This window comes from Dasypus novemcinctus, chromosome 11 (genome assembly GCF_030445035.2).
Source record: "Dasypus novemcinctus isolate mDasNov1 chromosome 11, mDasNov1.1.hap2, whole genome shotgun sequence".
Classification (NCBI taxonomy): Eukaryota; Metazoa; Chordata; class Mammalia; order Cingulata; family Dasypodidae; genus Dasypus; species Dasypus novemcinctus.
In genome coordinates, this window is record NC_080683.1 from 124,787,448 (window position 1) to 124,810,068 (window position 22,621).

Below are 22,621 nucleotides of genomic sequence, written 5' to 3' on the forward strand. Positions count from 1 at the left end.
GAGCAAGGTATGAGAATAACGTGACAGATGAGAGATGAAGTACTCCCACAGAGAAATGAGACCAAGTTTCTAGATTTGCTACCCTCTTACTTACCACATAGAAGAAGTAATGACCGTATATAACTTCAAGCTGATCACAGCCTTCCAGCAAGGAGCTTGCACAGTGCCTGGCATGAGTGCTTGATAGTACTCGTTGAATGAATAAACACACCAACAAACTCCGCTTCAGCTACTCCCCAAATAAAGAGAAACAAAATGATCATTAAAGTCACCAATCCCAACCCCAAGATTCACTCAAGTAGTTTTTCCCACAACACAAAAGAATACAAAAGAATACAAATTGTATACTTCAGTTGAATTTATTTAGTCCTGCCTAATACATACTAATGGCATTTGCTGGTTAAAAGGAAGACAAAGTATAAAACTATATAAAAAAATAACCGTGGAAATTATACAAAAATTTTTAAAAGCATGATTTTAAAGACTTTTAAAAAGTGATTTAGTTGTGCCACAAGGAATCATAATAAAATGCACAAGCTGAAAATTGTTGACATGGAAGTCAATTACTCATCATCACTGCTATTACATGTAAGGAAATGATGATGATTACAGCTTTGTTTCTGTAGCTATAAGCAGTACTTCTGTGACTGTATTCATAAATTTCATTAGGACTTTCAACTGAAGAAATCTGTCACTTCGCTAATGCTATAAATCAATTCTAAAGCATGGCTTGAGCATTTCACAAATCCTGGGAATACTGTCCTTTTTGGTTTTGGTAAAGGCTGAAGATATCATATCCCTTTGCATTTAAGGTAAAGCCAACTATTAATGTAAATCATGAGAAAGGGAAGATCCCTAGGGAGCTAAATAGACATTTGAGGTAAGCAGAGTCAATGCCATTAGCTCTCAGAGTGCAATCCAAGTTTTCAATACTGTCTGGTGCCTAAACACTCTCATCAAATGAACAGTAGTACAACAGAAACATTTTAAACCTTTAGACTTCATGACAACTGAATTATTAACCATTCAAAAACAATTTAATATGGTACTGCTGTCATTACAAAACTAGTGGAATGTTGTAGAAAAACAGTATCATTCTTTACATATTTCAAATCCCTTCCTAATAAAGGTAATACTTTTTAAAGTTTATAACTTGGTATGAAAGACATTCAGCTGACCTAATTCAATAGTCACTAGGTAATTCTACTCATAAAGTAATGTAGTATCCATTATTGCTTCCATTTCTATGATTTGATTCCTTTTAATCAAGTAATGTCACTAAACCAGAATGGAGATACTTCAGTTTTTCCATACTGCATTTTTTTCATTGGTGAGCTGGAAGTTACTTGATTAAATCTAAATTTACTGACCCAAACTACTATACTTATGGTGAATAGTAGCAGAAAAAAATTTTTTAAAGTCTATGGACTTAATCTAGCTTTTTGATCACCTGATCACAAAATAAGTCATGGGAAAAATAAGTAAACATGCCAATTAACATGGAAAAGATGAGTTTAATGCCAAAAAATTTCTGGAAGGACAGTAGGGCAGGACTTCTTTCAACTTCAGTCTTTTGAGCAGTAGCAGGTTATTGTTCCTGTTCTGTTATCAGACCCCACAACTACCACTGAATAATAATGTAGTTAAATATCTAACCTAGTCTGTTCCTCTACCAAAAAAAAACGAATGCATTTATGAACCTATTTGTTTAAGGATCCTGTCTGAGAAAAAAAAATTCTAACAATGAATGTCAGAAAAAAATACAATCTGATGAAATTACTTTTGCTGGGAAAGGACATATCTGACCTGATGAATCAGTTTAAGAATTCAAAAGAAATGCAGTCTTATTACTTTCAAATTCATAAACTTTTACCACTAGAACTAGCAGTGCATTGAGAAACCATTTCCTTCTACTATATTTGCATGCAAATGGGTTAGCAAAATGATTTTTTGATACTTATTTGAATAAAAAGAAACACTTTCCTTTATATATGTTGTGTCAGATATGCTTTTTTTTTTCATAGCAAATAGAGGTAAGCTTCAGTCTAGCATGTCAAAAAGATAAAAATTAATATAAAAAAGGAGAGTCCATCAATGAGTTTTTATTGTTATTTCTGTACCGCATGTTCATGAATCTTCTTTGTAATCCATTTCTTGTAGTTTTTTCTAAGTTAATGAAAAATCACTCTCCAAATAATACATGGGAATATCAAATATCTGAATACAAAGTATCAGTTTTGAAATGTTCATAGTTATTTAACAAAGCACCTCAAGAGGTATTACTATATTTCCAATAATGCATCTCAAGATTTATTAAAATCTATTTGGCCAATTTATGAATGCTGTACGTACCAATATATATAATGAATTTGTAAAATTTTATCAAGTATAGACGCAATAAAATACTTGTAAAAATTAGCAAAAGATCCTAGTTTATGCAAATGATTTTTCAAAGCAACATACCATGTTTGGTTAGTTTCTACTTTTTTCTTTTCAGTGTTAACATTTCTTTCCAAAACACTTATTAGGTACCAACTATTCTAGGCAACAATATTTTCCGAAGTAACTGCCTTAACATCTACATGTCCCTTCTCTTTCTTCATTTGTAAAGTGGAAAAAGTATGCTGATCAGGACAGGTTTCTCCACCAAATGACCCACTACGTCCATCTGTACCTACAAGTACCTCTGTTGTCACATCCATAAAACAGACACTGGAAGGCCTTATCTTTTGATCTCGCTTTGACATTTTAAATAAAAGACAAAATAATCGCAAGAAAAGATGACTTCAAAAAGAAATCAGTCTTCCTATTCTCTTATTTTATTTTGAAAGGACTTCACTAGACTTGACCTTCACTTATAAAGCTCAATTTTTTAAAAAATCAGATTTAGATCAAATCCTAACAAAACCCATCACTGAATTGTTTTGAGCACAGTGGAACTAGTCACTGTTAAAGTGATTTCCTTAAAGGCATAACTAAAATTCTCTTATTTCCTAGGCTTCAGTGAACATGTTGAGTGAGGATTACTTCCAGCAACATTTAGATATCAGTCTGTCCCTCAGAGGCTTTTCCAGTGAGAACGAGCCAAGGGCTTTCATTCCACTGCACTTCAAAACACCCACCTCTGCAGCTTCCAATCACATCAGTTTCCAATATGGTGAGCCATGCATGAGACAAACACATTTTTTCAATGTTTGCTTAATTATTCCCTAGGATATTTTAAAATATCATATACTCTGGGTTTTTTAGTTGGGAATGCAAAACATGAAAAAATTTATTTTGCTTTCAAACTCCTAACTACAGTCAAAATCCCATAGGTAAAATCTGTTATTAATAAAGTAATGTAACTACTATATCTTCAAGGGACATGGATGCTTTGTTGGAAACCCCATTATCTTCAACATTATTAAGATCTCAAGATCCAATGTAAGGGCCAGTTATAATAAAAACAACATCAGTAGGACCCATAGCTCTGGGTCCAACACCAAAGCCAATTCAAGGCTGCTGATACACAAGAGATCTTATTGATGGGGTTGAAAAGATTCTTACAAATGTTCTTGTAGGATTTAATCTAGTATTCTACTCTATTCTTTTTGCTTATCTTAATAATCTAATATGTTCACATTACTCTGCAACCACCAAACAAAAGGGAGGATGACTGATGACTAAGGGTTGCCCTGCAATTTACTCTAACACATGAAACACTTAGTGAAATACTAGTGATGATAAAAAATTTCAAATACTAAACACTAGTTTTTAAAAAAACAACTTCCAACAATCCTAGTACCCAAAACTTATTTTGTAACACAATGTAAGTTGGAGACAGCTAATGTATATCACCTTTTAAACAATTTTAGTCATTAATATTAATAAATTATCATTACACTCAAGTTTGATTACACACACATACATGTTCTGGTAACACATCACTCAGGAGGGTAGCTGGCATGCACCAGGCTCTCCTCTCAGTTTCATGCTTTACCCTGCATCAGAATCACCTGGAGGACTTGAGGAATCAGGGATTACTGGTTCCTACCCCAGAATAGGTCTGGGGTGGGGCTAAGAAATTGTCCTCACAGGCTCCTAGCGATGCGTACTGTGGGTCCAGGTACCATACTTTGGGAAGCACTGCTGTAGGCCAATTAGAGACAGACAGACATCAAGCTGACAGGCAGACTGTGGAGGAGGTATGAGATAGAAGTGAATTCAGATATCTGTCTCCGTCCGAGTATTTGCCCTTTATCTTGCTGCTTAGCAAAGACCAAGGAATCATCAAAGATTCCCCCAGTGACAATCTACTTGCCAACATACAAACTTTTCCAGGCTTCAAAGGTGAGCTAGATTGCTCCCATGATAAGGTTTAGAGAAATACTCATACTGGCAACTCTTGGGCACTTCAATACCTCCAGGTGATACTACTTTGAAGAAGACACTGAAAGGGCAGAGAAAGCAAACTAATGAATTGTCCATATTAAAATAAAAATTAATGCTCACTGTAAAACATGGGTAAGCAAGTCGTCAATCAACACATGACTCTTACAGCATGCAGAAAATCCACACCACCAAAACAGGACGATTATATTTGGATTTGTCAAACAAGTATTCTATTTTTATTTAAATGAAAGCTTTTGTTTTTAGGTTATTGAGCCATATAAAGGGAAAACATTAATTTTATTAGAATTTGAACAAATGCTGCACACAGAGAACATTTTAACATAATGGTATGGTGGCATAACACAAACAAAAGAGAGAACAGCCAAAGATGTGTGAAAGAAAAGAAATAAGGTGGAAAAATGTTCAAGATCTCATGATCCACTGTGGAAGCAAGAGTCTAAACTTAAAAACCATGGATTCAAAAATGCACACCCATAAAACAAAACTTAATGCTGGTGCTCCCCTAACATACACACGTACTTCAGCAAAACTTTGAAAGGCAGAATCACATTTTACAGTATTCAATATCTTATTTCTGGATTTTCTTTAGACATTGAGACTGTTTATGTAATTCAATCTTACAGTTGAAAAAGAAAGTTTAAGTACTGAGAAAAAATATTCTACTAATTAAAATGGCAGGTGCAGCAAAACAATTGATTATTCTTTAATGTTGTATTTTTCAACTGTGCTAAGGACTGGGTTGAACACAAGCAAGTCTCAAGAGATCAGAATTCTTCTCTAATGCCCAAGGAACGCCTCAGCCCAGCCTGATTGCCATATATGGGAATCAAGAACCTAGAAACAATATAGCTCTCTCAGGGACAAATGTAGGAAGAGAAGACACAATAGAGTTTTGATATTTAAAACAAGGTAACTTGTCATCATTTCAGACTGCCAATTGCTAGAAGTTACTTAAAACAGATAATTTATATACATGTCCCCATCTTTGCAATGTTATTCTAAATATTGATATATGTGTTTTCTTAAGCCAACCACGTCAGGTCAGTTTAACAGTATAAATATTCAAGAATAGGTCTGAATATTTTCTATTATACCTTGATCTTTATGAAAGATGCCTTCATTTTTGTTTGAGAGCCTATGGGAAACTAACTTGGAAAGGTTTTAAAGAGATTGCCAACCCATAGAAGTTTCTGCATTTCATGATTGTCACCTTACAAAGAAGATACCAAAATTTCACATTTTTAAATATCTTAAAACATAATTGTTTTTTTTTTATAAACATCAACAGGTAAAATTTTAAAATGCTTATGAAATAAAAAGTTAAGCCCTTTCTAAAATTTTAAAATCTATTCACACAGTATGACCAATTCAAACTTAAATGAGGTATATTTTCTTCTCTCCAAATACCAATTATCTAGCAAAAATAAATACCCATGAGCAGTTTCAAATTAAAGTAAATTCAGAAGATTTTTGTTTGTTTTTGCTTTAACTTGTCACACATTGGATATGAACAAAAAGAATATGGTCACTTTCTGTAGGAGAGATGTAAATACATCAGACAAATATAGCTTTGTGGATTATTTTTTTAAAAGATGAAAAAGGGCATTACCAAATATTAGTCAAGGTTTTAAATATTTTTTTAAGTATACATTAGAGATCAGCTACATATCAGCAATTGCATAAGGGGACACATGAAGATAAAAACTTTACAATGATCTTAAGACAGTGCTTAAGCAATTGAATGTTTTTTAAATCGTCCACAAAAATTAAGAACCTGGCAAAAAAGTTTCACGTTTTGAATGCATGGGTTACAGCCCAGAGAAAAGATGAGGAATAAATTGTTTGGTCAGGATCTTGATAGTTTAAGAAGCCAAAAATTTAAGAACCAAAATATGTGCACCATCAAAAGTAATAATTCTGAAAATTACATACCTAAAAAATGAGCAAAGAAGTTAGATTAAATCACCCTGTCCAGCAAGTTCCAAAAGTTTCACACGTTTCAAACATTAAGGCAACTTTTTTTTCCAACCAAACAGTACTTACTTTATAAAAATATATGTCACTTCAAAACATTATATACATAGTGATCATAAATGCAGCTAGTTGTCATCTTTAATACATTAATAAAGTGTCATGTATTACAAAGACTAGTGTTTACATGTGCGCACAAGTCAAATTTTCACTGTTAAAGCACAGGTTTCAAAACCGAGCGCAGTGAGCGTCCTTCCTTTGTGAGCTCGCGGGTCACACACATACAGGGCAGCGGGACCGCCTCGTCCCTCCTCTCCACAACGTTGTAACTGCACTTCTTCAAGTGGTCGGCCATGCTCAGGATGTCTGCGAATTTCCAGTCGTTAACAGAACAAAACGCAGTACTGAATCGCCACACCTAGGAGAAAATCCTACTTCAGATTTAAGCGAGTCAGTTTACTAAGAATCAAAGCACATCTCTCACTCTCCCTGACAGGGAAATATTTGATATAAAGTTTCAAGTAGTGACAAAATTAAAAAGTAGTTAATCTGTCCAATTTTTATACTGGAAATAAATCGGTTTATCAAATATGTATAATATTTAAATAACTTCAAGGATATTATGACTTCAGTGTTACAACCAAGAATAAAAGTCAAAACTCTCCATTAAAAAAAAAAAGTCACATCCAACCTTAGTAACATTTTAAAAAATCACAAAAAAATTTTAAAAACCCAACATCATGAATTCTGAGTCACTTCCTATAAGAGAGTATATGTTGCAAAATAGTCTTTTATCCTCCCCAATTGGCTATAAAGAACTACCCACTGTCTGGAGCATCTGACAAAAAGTGTTAACTTTTTCTCCAGGATTTCCCCTCCTGATGATATTACATGAAACTTTCTGTAAAAATACTCTAGAATATTGTATTAAGGTACCCTATCTTTCCACCATCTACAAGTAGTGAAGGAACTTAGTGGTATTCAAGAATACAGGTCCTAATTGGTTCAAAATGTTTCTAAAAATTTATATAGAAAGAGCTTTTATAAACCAAATCCTGCTTTAGTCTGTACTGTTATAAAATGTGCTTCCAGGCCAACTACTCACCTGCCTCCCTGTTTGTGTGTCTTCTGGGAAAAGCCTGGGCTACCTGCCCTTTGGCCCAGCAGCGGGGCTGACTGTCCAGCCATGGCTGCCGCAGCTCCCTCTTGTCTTTACAGGTCAAAATACACAGCTGCCTGGACAGGACAGCATGTGTGAGCGCGGGGGCCAGGCCAAGGCAGCCAATGTCGAGTCAGGGGGCATGGACACAAAAGCAGGCACTCGAGGGAGTGGCGGGAAGGCCCCAGCACCCGTTGCCGCTTCTCAAGAAAGGGAGGATGACAAGGACTTCCAGCTGGCGGCAGGAGTCGCCACTGTCAGGCACAAAGGGCGAAGATTAACTTCTCTGCCTTGGGCGGCCTCCTGGAGGTCAGGGAAGGCTTCAGAGAGAGTGCCTGGGGACATTCCTGCTGCCATTGCCATCCTGAGGAGCCCTCCCTTCCAGAAAACCTCAGGAGTACCCAGGGGTCTTCCTGAAGCTCTGCCAGAACAAAGCAGATGAAAGGCCCCAAGGTGGGAGTCTCCACACTTCCGCAGAGTTGAGCAAAAGCAGGCAAAGACAAGGATGGCTCCCAGCCGGAATGACAGGTCAAGGCTTAGTAAAGGGCCATGCTTTCCTCAAGCACACACTAGAATTTACTTAGCGCCTGCCCTGCGGCAGGCACTGTGCCAGAGAGCCCCACTTCGCAAGGAATTAATAGTCGAAGGAAGGAAAGTGAAAATCAGTCGATGAATTTCAAAATGGTAGGACAGGTTTAAGGGGGGTACAAGTGAGCGGCCAGTGCCCCTTTGCGATGGTTTCATGGTGGGAGCCCCGGAGGGTGTTCTCCAAGAGGTGAGATTGAAGGAGTTTGTGAGATTTAGCAAGGAGGCAGAGATCACAAGCTCCAGAGCCCAGCTTCTCTAAACCTGTTTCTTCATCCATAAAATGGGTGACAGTGGGTTAGGTAAGGCAATGAAGGTAAAGCCCTTAAAACACACACACAGCCTAGCGTATGCACATCCTAAACGCAGGTATTGGGGAAGCATATCCCAAGTCCTAGAGACCAAGAGAAGACATCGGGGAACTGTAAGAAATAGCCGGGGCTCGAGCAGAAGCAACGAGAGGAAAGTGCAGTCAGTCAGGATAATGCTCCCTCAAGGCTTCCCGGAGTCTGCCTCGATCCCAGGCAACGGGCACTGCTTTGATAGCCTAAGAATTACATATGAGCCAACTTCTACTCCCCAGCACCTGTGGGAGACTGACTGGAAAGAAGCCCAATTGGAAGGAGAAATCCAGACACAAAGAGGCTTTTGCAGTGATGGAGGAGAGAACTGAAGGTGAGGCTGAGCAGGGGAAATGGCACTGGAGACAGAGAAGCACACCTGAGGGGGGTAAAGAAGGGAGCACTTTGTGATGACCTGGATAGGGAAATAAGGGAGAAAAGAAAGTTCAACCCTAACTCGCAAATTTGTGTAGACATTGATACGATGGGGATGAGGGGGGTGGGAGGGGGTGGGGGTGGGTAGAGAGGTGAAGCAGGCTGGGCCTGCTAAGTTTGAGGAAGCTGGGCACAACCAAGTGGTGATGTCCAGCAGCCACTTGTATATATACTGGTCTAGAGCTCAGAGGAGAAAATGACCAGAATATAGAATACAGTAAATAATCTGTATAAATGGTGGCAATTTAAAGAGGTGAGATTTTCTGCAGGAATGATTACACAATCCCCAGAAAATATTTCACCCCATAAATCAATACCAGTGGGCAAGGACAAAAAGAAGCTATGTTCAGGATATCCCATCCTGAAGATGAAACAGGCCAAATGAGACATGAAATAATCTGGAAAACAAGCACATATATACATTAAATATGAAACTTTCGGCCCCTAGAATTCCCTTTCGGAGGTGTTGAAATCTGAAAAACTGGACCAAGTCAAAGAAAAGGAAAACCGAAAGGTGCTAAAAACAAAAAACTGTACTCTGTGCAATAAAATGTGATATTTGTCAAAATTGTTTCCATTTAATAAAATGCTGCAAAGTTTCACACTGCATGTTTTCTAAAACGAACAAGATACACAGAATGCCTCTCATCCCAGATAGCGCCCCAAACAGAAGCCTGGGCACAAGCAGGATATTATGGGAAGAAAGTACGAGCCAGGGCTTGCTCTCAGGTCTGCCTAAATCTCCAGCCCAAACTTCTGACAAGCAACAGCCTCTTGCACTGTACGAAACAGTTTCCACCCCCATTATCAAACCCTGCTGCCCTACTCTTACTGCGCTTCAGTCTAATACACTTCCCTCATGACTCCACGTACTCTCTCTGTCCCTGAAATACTCCACTGGCAACATGTATGTCCATAGTAGTAGTTACAACTTTTTCTCATCTCTTCCTAAGTTCTACCTGACACCCTCGTGTCCGAAGAGGGAAGTTGCTGAGAATAGAGAAAAACTCCCCATTGTAAGCAGGAAAAAAACGTCTTCGTGCTTCTTCCATTGTCCTTTTGTGAGAATGTTTCGGATGGAGCCCAAGTTAGAAGGTGGAAGCTGGGACCCAAACAAAAGCAGCCATAATGGAGGAACGGCCGGAGGAAAGATCTACCCAACTGAAGAAGCAGAAACGGCTTCTGCCATACTAGGTTAGACTAGTTCTAGGAAGTGTGCAGAAGAATCTGTGATTGTTATAACATTTCTAACTATCCCAGTTCACTAATTAGCCTTACAAGAGTTTTCCATCATATTGACTTTGTCAGTTTTAGGGGATGGTGAATTTCTCAACAAGACATTAATAATTCAGCAGCAACATTATTAAGAGCCTACTATGTACCAAATAAGGGGATGGTAAGACTAAACTCACCTTTTCTTTTATCTGCCATGATGAATTTCCATCCGGATGCTTCCTTTTCCCCCACTGTAATATGACCATTCCACGAGACTGAAGCAGACTGCCGCATACATCCCTCATCAACCTGGATACACATGCGAGCTGGCACAAACTGAAACCATCGAGGAAGCCTGCGATGTGCTGCAGGACCTCAAAAGGAAGACTGCTTAGATGGTCACTATGTAATCCCAACACACAGTTTCTAGCCGGCTCCACTAACACTGTAGATACACACGGCTGAATGCCAAATGACCTCAAGTGGCGGTCATGGATAATCTTTGCTCCTTGTGTTGAAGGCCAAAATCTACGCTGAGAATAGGTGCAACCATAATAAGCTAAAGGACACCTTTGCTCCATCCAGCCATTGAGTCCAGCGTGAATGTCACCATGCACATTCTTAAAATGTGAAGAAAATTCTTTTCTTCTAAATACCTGTCCACAAACAAATGTAAACATTGAGCGTTGCTTGGGTTGGTACCTGGCGACACACTCCAATACTAAATCCAGCCCAAGTGTTTGAAAAGGACTTGGATTTGAAAGCTGGGGATTGGCATGATCACAAGCTGAAGCTGAAGCTATTTCCCCAACCATTGTATTTGTAGCTAATATTGCAGATGGAAGTGAAAAAGTCTGAGTCCCAAAGTCAATGTGATAAACATCAACCATGCGGCTATCAGCTATGCCCCTTCCTCCTGGAGAATCTCCTAGACAAAACAGTAATGCTGCTGTGATCAGGTCTATTCCCTGGAGGCCCATGGGATCTTCTGCAACTTCCAAATCTGATGTATCTACTGCTTTATCCTCCTTTGGTTTGGACCAACATGAACTGGATAAAAATTTGAATGAAGGAGGATGACTAAAAGACAAGACATCCATGTTCCTCAGGTCCCCTAAGTCTACTTTTCCCCAACACAATTCTCCATCCTCACCATCTGGTATGAGGATATGGGGCACTGTACCATTAGGCAGAGCACTGGAGGGTAGCACTTCCCTGAGCTGTGCTGCTACTGAAAGAGAACTGGAAAGTTCAGAAGTGCCCTCTGATGCCACACATTCTCCATTTGTTAAGTTACTTTGCTTTGAGTCTATGTCCTGAGTGCATATATCTTCCCCAGGGAAGCCATTACAAAGAGTGGAAGTACCATAAGAATTTGTACTCAAGTCACATAATAAGTCACTTGACCCATTTTGCTCAGACTGGCCATTCTCACTTGTGTCATTTCTTTCAATTCCACCTACTGCTCCAATCTCATCCTCAGAAAAATGGTCCTGGTCTTTTAAGATTCTATCATGTGAGCTCTCTCCAGCATTCTGTTCTTCATCCATTCCACCATGAGAAGCACAAAGACTTGTACTTAGCATGCCAATGTCTCTTGTGGCAGTATTCAATATATCTAAAGCAGCAGCCAAACTTCTGGTTGTTTCTACAGTAGCTTGATAAAGTGCACCGTAAGATTCTTCATCAACAGACACCAAACCATTAGGATGTGGTATGTCTGGGACACTTGATTTAACTGAAATTTGTTCTCGAGGCTCTGATACTTTGTCAGTCACTTTTGACATCATGGTGGCCACTTTGAGAGATTCCAAGAGCATCCTTTGGTCTTGAAGGGCCAAGGCCATATCTAATTGTGCCACTTCATCAACATCTCTGCTTAGATTCTCATAAGATCTCCGGTCTGCATAACTAACTGGCCATCGGTTCCACTCCATAGTACAGCACACCACACTGGCAGGACATGTTTCTAGATGTTCAGCAACTTTATTTCGGGCCATTGTAAATGGACATCCAAAGTCACTATTTAAGCAAGACACTCGTTCGAGTGGACATAAAAGCCGATGTTCATCAGCCTTGCAAGAATGGAAAACTGCCCCACAAACCAAAGGACAGCCAATCAAGTCACAGGAAATCCCAGGCTCAGGTCTGGTCATACACCGTCTGCTGACACAGTTCACACAGTGTAAATGCTGCAGCTCCTCCTCCATGATGGCCAGTCTGGCTCTAGCTGTTGAAAGGGAAAAGGATAAGAAGTTAGGCAAAAAATGGTCAGCCTTGAAAAACTGTTTAATAATCTAAATCAAATCACTAACATATAGTGGCCTATTCAGGATGAAACATATAAACATATAAAAAGTTTATTTTGCATATAATCAAAACATCTTGAAAGAACTTAAGCACGTCAATTCAAATAACAATTCAGTACTTTAACTAAAATGTGATAAAATTTAATTTTTAAGTACCATATACTAATGTGCCTAAAAGTTTCAAACATAATACTTAAATTTCAGTGTATTCTGTACAGTATACAAATTAATGCCAATAACAAATTAATGCATATTTTAAAAGATTTCACAGACTGCTTGAACTTTTTCCTTTTTAATTTTAACTAAACTGGTTTTGATAAAGCCTATATTGCACAGACATCATCATATTCAAGGAGAAAAATCTTAACTTCATAAATATATTTAACCAAAACTTTATTAGAAGTTCTTTTTATTCCCTCTAAATATGAGTTCATTTAAGATCTGTCTATTGATCTGTGCATGCCTTAAACTACCTCAAATCAATAGGGTAAGACCTAATTATAGAATGGAGAATTCATCCAAAAAATATAAGATTCTTTTTCCTTATATTTTCTTATATTCAAAATCACATTCTTCTGGGGGCCACAGTTTTCATTCATTTGCCAAAGGCCCCTTCACTGTTCACCTATATTGTACCAGGCACTGGGCTTGCTGTGGTAATAGTAAGATCTACTCAGAAGCAACAGCAGGTAAAAGACAGTAAAATCAAGCCACACAATTATATGAACAGCACAAAAGAAGGAGAATGGCATCATAGCAAAGATCATAATAAGAGTGGGTAGGAGTTAGAGAAGAATTCACATTAGTCTCGAAAGATAAGTTTTAAGGGTGGGAGGGTGGAGCTGGTAAGGAGAGGAGGCTCTCAATGCTAGAGGGAAGCACAGGCAACTGAAGAAAAACCATCAATGGGCAAAACTTGTTCAGGGAACCTCTGGTACCCTGCTATTGCTGGATCTTGAGGTACATGCAAAGTGATGGGGAGAGATGAGGCAAGACATGAACGAGGTCCATCATGAGGAATCTGACCTACTACTCTAAGGAGTTTAGACTTTAAGGAATCGGAAGTCACCTAAGATTTCAAGCAGAAAATAATATCTATAAAATAGCATGAGGGGATTACAGATAACTCATCTTTCCTGCTTTTAAATCAGCTATAATTTTCATCAAGAAAAATTCTATGCCAAAAACAAGGGAGAGCACCAGCACAGTATACTGATCTACTTATAATTATTTAACCTATTCAATGTTCTTTTCCCTATCCTTTTCAACTCCTTTGTTAACTTGTTCCCATTAGCAGTAATATATTTAAGATACTTTTATCTTAAAAACCCTAAATAATAAAACCTAAAAATAAATAATAAAACACCACCATTCTTTTATCCTATTTAGTCTTTCAAAAGAAAAACAGAACAAAAAAAACTTCTAACCTCCCATATACTGCTCAACCCTCTACTCTGGTTTTACTGTCACTTCCACTCATTCAGACTACTCTACTGAGGCCCTCAATATTAAATCTAAAGGGCATTTTTTTCCAGACCCCATCTTCCTTGGTCAATGTGTCACTGTATTTTTTGACCAATTCTACCTTTCCAAAGTGTTATCTTCCCTTAGGTTTTTGTATAAAGACTCGTTTTATTTATTTATTCCCACCCCCCTCATTGTTTGCCCTCGCTGTCTGCTCTCTGTGTCTGTTTGTTGTGTGCTGTGTCTGCTCATCTTCCATTTTTAGGAGGCAATGGGGACCAAACCTGGGAACTCCCATGTGGGAGGGAGGTGCCCAATCACTTGCGTCACCTCTCCTTCCTGCTTGTTGTATCTCTCATTGTGTTTCCTTACTGTGTCACCTCGTTGTGTCATCTTGTTGCATCAGCTCATCATGTCAGCCTGTCATGTCAGCTTGCTTTCATCTTCTTTAGAAGGTACCAGGAACTGAACCTGGAATGTCCCATGTGGTCTCCAGATGCCCTACTGCTTGAACCACACCCACCCACTTCCCTTCCCTAGATCTCATGATGCCACACTTCCCTGGTTTTCCTCCCTCCTTCCTGATTATTCTTCAGTCTTCTCTCCTGGTTCTTATATCACTCTTCTTCAGGATCCCCTGTCATTTCTTGCTCACTGTATACATTCTCTATAGTGTTTTCAACTTCTCCAGAAGCTTCTATTACCACCCATATGCTGAAAACTCATCTATATATTCTGTCCAGATTCCTCTTCCAAACTCCAGACCCTGACATCTAATTATTTATTATATAGTTCTACCTACATGTGGCACCTGTGACTCAGCCCATTCATTCCAAAATTAAATTAAACTGCAGCAGGCAAGAAATTCTTGGATAAGAATTGGATTCTTAGTCTAGTTTCTTCACAATAGTACATAAGAGATTCCTAGTTCTCTAACAATTTTTTCCAGAATTTCTATCTTGATTCCAGGCGGCTCATGTAAACTAGTTACTCCCTGATGTGCTGTTCCTGTTTCTCCAGACAAGGCTAGATTTTCTCCAAACCAGAATAATGAAAGTCTACCTAAATCATTACTGGCATAGCTTTACTTAAGTAGAAAAGTTCTGAGTTGATATTCAGCTATAAGAAGAAATGAATTGGGGAAGCACATGACAACACAGAGGATCCTTGAGGACATTATGTTGAGTGAAATAAGCCAGACACAAAGGGATGAATACTGTATGGTCTGACATGAACTACATATGAGTAGACTTATGAAGCTGGACCATGGAGTGCAGGCTGGTGGGAGACAGAATGCGGGTTAAGGAGGAGGAGCGGATGCTGGATGCACATAGAATGTTTAATAACGTCAGCTGTAAACATAGAGTAATTAATGGAAGGAGTTGAGGGTAGCACTTTAAAATGAGTGTAATAAACACTAATGACTTATAGAAATCATGAGCTAAAGACTTCCAAATGTTTATACCATAAATAGATAAAATGTACACATTGAAGATAGGTTAAAAGAGTCATAGTAGAAGGAAGGACAGATTAATGACCATGAATATTTGAACATTAAGTGGACATTCAAAGAGAAACTTTAATAAGATTTTAGACAAATCTTACTGAGTGATTAGATTGTGAAAACAGCTGTGGCTTTCTTATTTTGCAACAACTAGACTGTGTTCATCTCACATGCTGAAGGTTATACGCTTGACTGTTACTAAAGAGAAACCTAAAAATACAAACAGTTGCAATAAAAGTGACCACTGCTCTCAGAACGCACAGAACACTCTAGGTTACTGTACACAGCATCATGAGACCACACAAGACAGAACATATCTCAAAAACATCACTTAATTCAGAGCTATTTAAAATAGCAACTGCTCCAAACAACTCAGAGTTAAATATAAAAACAAGAGCCACAACTTTCAAAGGTAGAGGGGAAAGAGAGGGCTCTCAAGTTTTAAAATAAATGGCCTCTTCCACCCTATTCCTCTCTGAATGTTTTTCTTACAAAAAGGATCCTACGCAATGAGTCGGCAATATCACTTATTTACTGAAATAAACTTAGGAGGGAAGAAAAGGAGACTCCAATGAAACACCTACCTTGTGGTTCTTTATACGCATCATCTCACTGAAGCCTAACAAACTGGAGCAAAGTGGGGAGCGAGGTAAATGACCTGCCCAAGCCCATGTAGCTGGGATTTAAATCTACATTTAGTTCACATACATGGGCAATAACACACGTTCACTTTAAAAAGTTTAAGAAAAAAAGGCAGCACTTCAGTAACTGGTGATCCAGTGTTAAGATGTTATGTGAGGAATGGCTATTACACAACTTTACTTGTCATTTATTCCAACTCTTAATCACCCCTGTGGTCAAGAAAGTCTTTTTGGTCCTTTCTAATTATAACAGCACATTACTTTGTTGTGAACTTAAGTGTTTTAAATTATTTTTAAAATAATTTACATTTTAATACTCTGCATAAAGTGTGGAATAAAGTTTTTATGAATTTAACAATGATCAAAATAGGTATGCAAGCAAAGGAGGAACCAACTTTTAATTCCATTTTATAGTTAACTACGTTAATGAGGTAAGAAAACAGACTAGTCAATAACCAAAGAGAATTCCTAAGCTAGATCCTTATCTTTAGAATATAAAATTCCCCAGATCCATCCTCTTTCTAATCAAGACTACTATTACCAAAGTAATGCCTCCATGGAGTATTTCATAGTTGCTCATTAATCCAGTAAAACAAGTTTAAAACATCAATCCCTGACTTATCAGTTCAACAATGACACAGCAAGCCTTGTAGAAAACATGTTGCTAAAATTGAGGCTTCAAGTTCAGAGGAGTTGAATGTAAAACTCCCCAGTATTTTAAAGTTTTTTAGACTCTTTTGAATCAGCACTTTCATATTCCTGTTAATTTACACTTAAAGTTGAATTGCTAGAAAAAATTTCACTAGACTAGAAACTATTTGTAAATGATTAAATACTCTACAAGAGTTTTAATTATTTCCTAGCTCATACCCTTTGGTTGGCAAAAGCTATCCATAAATCCATAGTTTTAAGACATGGTACTTTCCCTTACAATGAAACAGGCCTTGTCATTTAAGCCTATCTCTAGACATAATGACATTGCTTGCAAAATATCATTTATTTTTCCAAATTCATTAAAAGGCAAAAGGAGAAAATGCATTGAAAATTAGCAGCACTTTAAAATAGACTATGAAAAAGTCATCTAAAGTATTTAACACAGCTTTCTGCCTCAGAGCTGTTACTCATGTCTGCCTCTACCTCCAACACACACACAAACACACACACTCTCTCACTCTTACATACACACAGCCTTCTTTTCCCCACTTGCCACTTCAGACTCTTTATGTCTCAGCTTAAATGTTACTTTCCATATACCCCAAAGGCAAGGTATTAAAGGTAAAAAAGGTATGTTAAAGTTCTCATTACACAGTGCATTTTTTTTTTTGGTTATATTATTCACACCTCTAAGTAAATCATTATCCTGTAGAATATATATCTCCACAGGAAACTGTAAGTTCCATAAGGTCAGGGCTATCCCTATCTTATTCATTCTTATGTTCCATGCATACAAAACTGTGCCCAGTGATGTGCTTATGTTAAATACATAAATAAATATAAGAATTATAATACAAGAAAAATAACCATTTGGATCTCAAATTGATTTTCTTAATTTCATGTATAACAAGATACTTCGCAAAGATACATCCTTATAGATTCAGCATTAGACAGAGTCAAAATTACCTCATTGTACCTGCTATAAAAAGTCAACTATGTGCAGACATTTTTTTGAGCACCTAGGTAATACGCTCCAAGCACTCTATATGTGGAGTAAGATAATTTACCTATTAAAAAGGCAAATCAAAGAGGAAAACAAAGAAAGTTTCTTTCAATCTTGCATTGTTTTAAAATCTTTTTAAAAAGTAATAACAAAAGACACAGAATGAAAAGTTTACCTTTATACTGTACCACTATTTCAATTTCCTAATCAACTCTCCAGGCTGGTTACTGGACAAAGCTGAACATAGAGGCTTCAGGTTCAAGAAGAATGGTAGGGGTTGGGGCCTGCGCATGTGCAGGTGCCTGAATGCGAACAGGGTGAGGAAAAGAAGCTCAAAATAGGAAGTGCTATCAGCCCACTGATTAATATTACCATTAATCTGGTATTACATGAAATAGAATTCTACTTAAACAACAAAATGTTGCTACAATGGAAACTGTAGACAGACCTATTGAAATGTTAACTGTTAGTAAAAAGAAGCCTACAACCGAATTATCAAATTTAGCAATAAGTTATAAACTCCTCAAGGGCAAATTTTGACTTTCTTTATATAGTCCAGTCCTAGGTACTATTGCATACTAAATACAAACACTTGCTGACAGATTTTTTTTTTATCAGATGCACTCAGTTTTAAAGACCATAATAATTCTATAACTCCAGCTGGACATCTTATCTCACTGGTTAAAAAAAGAGAGAGAGATGGGTAGAAAAGATTTAAAATCTACTGTCATTAAACACCCAACTCAAAGCACAGCTCCCCCCACCCCTGATGGGGTACAAACTGGCTAAATATGTTACAGTATTATTAAACTTGTGTTCTTTTTATTTATAGAATCAATTACTTTTTTATATGAAAAATGTTTGTTTCTACACCTCCAGAAATGATAATAAAAACATACATCTTTTATTTCTAAATATGGTTATGAGAAGCTTATTCCAAAGTGAGTTTTAATTACTTGCAGTGTTTCCCACAAAAACAAATTATGGATTTCCATCAAAACTTGAAATAATAAACAATAGTTAATACCTGATAATCAGAACAGAACCTATTTGAGTTGATACTCAAAAATAACCTTCCCATATAGTAGAACTCAGTTTCTTAAAATGGGCAACATAAATGGGGGAATAAGCTTCCAAGGAATTCCATCTGTGTGACCTTGTAACAATTACTCTACTATGAAAACAATCTAAAACTCTACAAAAGTTGATTATGTGTGTATCCAATAGGACAGAAACATGTAGTCTTCTTAAAGAGGAGGTACTTTGCTTCATACAACAGCCAAATTTCTAACCACAAAGTTATATGTGTAATTATTCTTTATACTAGGATCATTTAAACTGATACAATGTATTAAAAACAATCATAGGAAGAAGTACCTAATGCAAACAGTACTCATTCTTCAAAGAAAAAAGATTTTCTTGGTAAAAGATTTTCACAGACTGGGTTTTAAGTGAAGCATGCTTGTTTGTATCTAATTGTCTACAACAGAAAAGCCAAGGGCAAACTCACCTATTTCATCAAACTTACTTTGAAATTAAAATAATATTTTATATAGTCTTTTAACTCAAGACTTCAACGTCAAAGAATTCAATGAATAAAATGTCATTCCACAGCAAAATTCCTTTGATCAAAATAGGCATTCTTAGGAACACAATTGAAAGATTTACTCAAAATCATACAGAAGAGTATATGGCTTAGCTTATCCCACTAAATCAGTCACATTTTTATTAACATATTATATTAACTAGTGTACACGCATTAGCAAATGCCTACTTTGGTGACCTTAAAATACTTCCCAAACTATATTACATTATCCCCAAATATTAGCAATCTATGTATTATTGCTTTTCAATGGAATATTTTACTGGGACTTTTTGGATTGTTTAAAAAGCAAATCTCCCAATATTAGACATGAATAAATACTGGATTGAAATTAAATACCTAGGCACTAGGAATGAGTAAGAGTTTGCCTCAATTTGAAACTTCAGTTCCCTCAAAATGCTCACAAAACTCCACCACCATTTCTAAATCACTAAAAAGCTTGTCACTGCATTAAAGTACCAAATAAAAACAAATTTGCAGTTTAAGAATTAGCAAGATGCGACGTTATCCCTAGTTACACTTCTGTAGTAAGAAACAGTGACAAAGCATAACGAAGAGTGATTCAGCGAAAGCGGTATATTGAAATACCAACCCTTATAAACACCCTAAAGGCACGTTTCATACTATACTTTTCCTTTCGTCATATCAACAGCTGTACTGCTTTGGAAAACCTTACCAAGTAAGAGCAAATACAGAAACTGTTACTATAATTTACTGGGTCGCTAAAGGACACGGCATATTCCTGAACTTTAGAAAGGGTGCGTCTTTGTATTTAGGTTTTTAATGAATCCACCCTGATAGGAGAATGCCCATAAACGACTTCCTCTGGGATCCGAGTCAGCGCTCTAATCATGAAGTAAAAGGCCAGTTCCTTCCCAAGCATCTTTCCTCTGGTTCGGGCTGGAGGGGGCGCGCGCGGAGGGGCCGGGAAGGCGCGCGCACGGTGAACGCGCCGCGCCCGCCGGCTCCCGCGGCTCCTGCCCCGCGTGGCCGCGCGCGCCCCCTCCAGGCCGGGCGTCTCCACGCGACGGCCCCGGGAAGCCGCGGAAACGGCGCTGGAGCATGCACGTTTCCCACTGCAAGGCCCGAGGTGCGCACCGGCCCTCTCCCTGCCGTGAATGGGAAGGTCGCCGGCGTCGCCCACCCTGCGGAGACCCTCGAAGGCGGTCCCCGTCCCACTCTACCCGGTTGTCCCCGAAGACCCAAGTTCCCAAACGGCGAAAGAGACAGGGAGGCAGGTTCTGGCGCTCCCGGGGTGTCCTAAACGTGACCCCGCCGCGCTCCACACAGGACGCGGGCGCGCCGGGGGTCTGCGCTCGCGGCCCGGGGCGCCATTTACGGCGCGCCTCAGCGGCCCGGGGCAGGCTCGGGACGCCGCTCGGGGACGCCGCTCGGGGACGCCGCTCGGCGGCCTGCACGGCGCCGGGTCTCCCGCCCCGCCTGCCCGCGACCCCGCCCGGCCTCCCCGCACTCACCGGCCCTCGCGACCCCGCCGCGGCCCAGCCCGGCCGCTCCGCGCCCCCAGCCCGCCCGGCCCGCCTCCGCTCGCCTCCGCTCCGGCCGGGCCGCCGCCGCCTCTGCTCGCCTCCTCCTCCTCCTCCTCTTCTTCCTCCTCCTCCTCCTCGCCGGCCTCCAACCCCGGCGGCCCCCCCGCGCCCCGCCCACCCGGCCGCCGCCGCCGCCGCAGACTCGCGCACGGTGGGCCCGACGGGCGCGCGCACGCCGAGGCACGGAGGCGCGCACGCCGCCCTCTGACAGCGCCGCGCCGGGGAGGAGAGCGGGGAGCGCCGGCCTCGGCGCAGCCGTGCGTGGTGCTCTCTCGTGGGGCTTCCCGCGAGGGCCTCTGTCGGGGCTTCCGAAGCCCCGCGCGGTTTTAGAGCCCGCGCGCCGAGAGGGACGCTGAGAGCCTCGCCCTGCCCCTGAGGAGCAGGCCCCTGACAGGAAGTGCCCAGAGCCTGGCTGTGGGAGCGCCCACGTCCGGTGGCTCCTGACGCAGCTCCCCCCCCGGGGGCTGTTTGGGGGTACCTGTGACCCGGTCTGCGCGGGGCGCCAGGCTCCAGGCAGTGGTCCCGCATGGGGTCCAGAATCCCGGGAACTGAGCATCCCTTGGGCCATGGCCCCACTTCCGGTCTGAGTTCCCGCGGGGCTGCTTCTAGGAGGAACACAGAGCCTCCCGCAGGCTCTCGTCAAGGCCGGCCCTCGGACAGCAGTGTGTCCACATGGGAAGGCCAGCGGTCCCAGCCGGAGCGGAGCTGGAAGGCTCTCTTAGACTTTACGTAGGACTGAGGGTGGAAGAAATACCCCATGTCCTTTCAAAGGCCCGGGCGCCTTGCCTTGCCGCTGACGCCCGTCCTCGTCTAAGGCCAAGCCACACAAGGGACAGCGACTCAACGTACCGGGTGGTGGGCATCCCTCAGCCCCCGCAGCATTGTTTCCCCCCGTGACCACACCCCTGGGCTGCAGGAGAGCCACGATAAAGAGAAGATGGCTTCCGAGACCGGAAAACACATTTCTACCCGCAGCTGGTGTGCCCTGGGAATGATGCGTTACACACCATGTGTCATCCTGCAGAGAAGTGATTTTCAGTCTTTGGGATTTTAAGGACCACATTTTTTTTTTAAATGAAGGAATGAACTTCAATTTCTAACTTTTTATTGTGCCAAGAAAGAACATTAAAAACATTGAAAATGTTATTACATTGGTGCTTGAATTCATAAATGAAAGAAGTTTTTAACACCATAATTACAAAATAATGGTCAATCCTTTAAATGATTAAATTTAGCTTAAAAAAAACACCTATTTTTCTATTTTGTGTCATCTGCTTGCAAATGGGTGATGGTGCTCAATCCAGAGTTTGAGAGCTTCTGCCCGGAGAGCTGGGCAGTGAGGCTAGTGAGACAGGGTGAGCTGGGAGAAGCTGGGGGTTTGCTTACCCTCTGCTTTGCCCTGTGTTCACTGTCCTGGCTTGAGTTACATACCCTTCCTTTGCCTCAGTTCCCCTCCTAGAAAATGAAGGGCCTGTAATAGATGATCACTAAGACTTTTTGGCTTTAAAACCCCATGATTCTGTGATTGTACTTATTGAAATCTGGGCTTTCCCTTTTACAAAGGTGCTGTGCTGACACTAGGTCACCCACTTCAAGCTGGGTCATTCTGTTTGGAAACTTCACAGTCTCCTTTGCCCTTCCATCTGATTCATTGTCTGTAGCCAGGCAATTTAAAAACAAACAAACAAAAAAGCCCTTTTAGTCCCTTTCTCCATGCCCTTCACATTTATCCCTAGTTTCCATCCTAGGGAAGATGTTAATTCCAATTTGGATTTCTGCTGGTGCATAAATAGTC

General features: G+C 40.0%; 1 protein-coding gene across 2 annotated transcripts; it reads right to left on the bottom strand.

Annotated features, from left to right (window-relative positions):
* Window positions 1-343: 343 nt before the first annotated feature.
* On the bottom strand, window positions 344-20,932 carry FBXO30 (F-box protein 30). Of its 2 annotated transcripts, none has more exons than XM_058307599.1 (3): window positions 20,829-20,932; window positions 10,299-12,331; window positions 344-6,784 (listed from the first exon to the last, which is right to left on the bottom strand). In XM_058307599.1, exons 2-3 carry the CDS (start codon window positions 12,309-12,311, stop codon window positions 6,581-6,583), a joined length of 2,217 nt encoding a protein of 738 aa, XP_058163582.1. In that variant the 5' UTR covers window positions 12,312-12,331; window positions 20,829-20,932; the 3' UTR covers window positions 344-6,580. The 2 variants fall into 2 exon arrangements, with proteins under 2 accessions (XP_058163582.1, XP_058163581.1); XM_058307598.2 differs by having other exon boundaries at window positions 20,755-20,883.
* Window positions 20,933-22,621: the final 1,689 nt, after the last annotated feature.

Bases quoted from the DNA above. Each gene is read 5' to 3' on its own strand.
- FBXO30 (XM_058307599.1), bottom strand. From the start codon at position 12,311: ATGGAGGAGGAGCTGCAGCATTTACACTGTGTGAACTGTGTCAGCAGA. The intron at 6,785-10,298 runs GTGAGTTTAGTC...ATTTTCTCCTAG, and splicing joins CATGGCAGATAAAAGAAAAG to GTGTGGCGATTCAGTACTGC.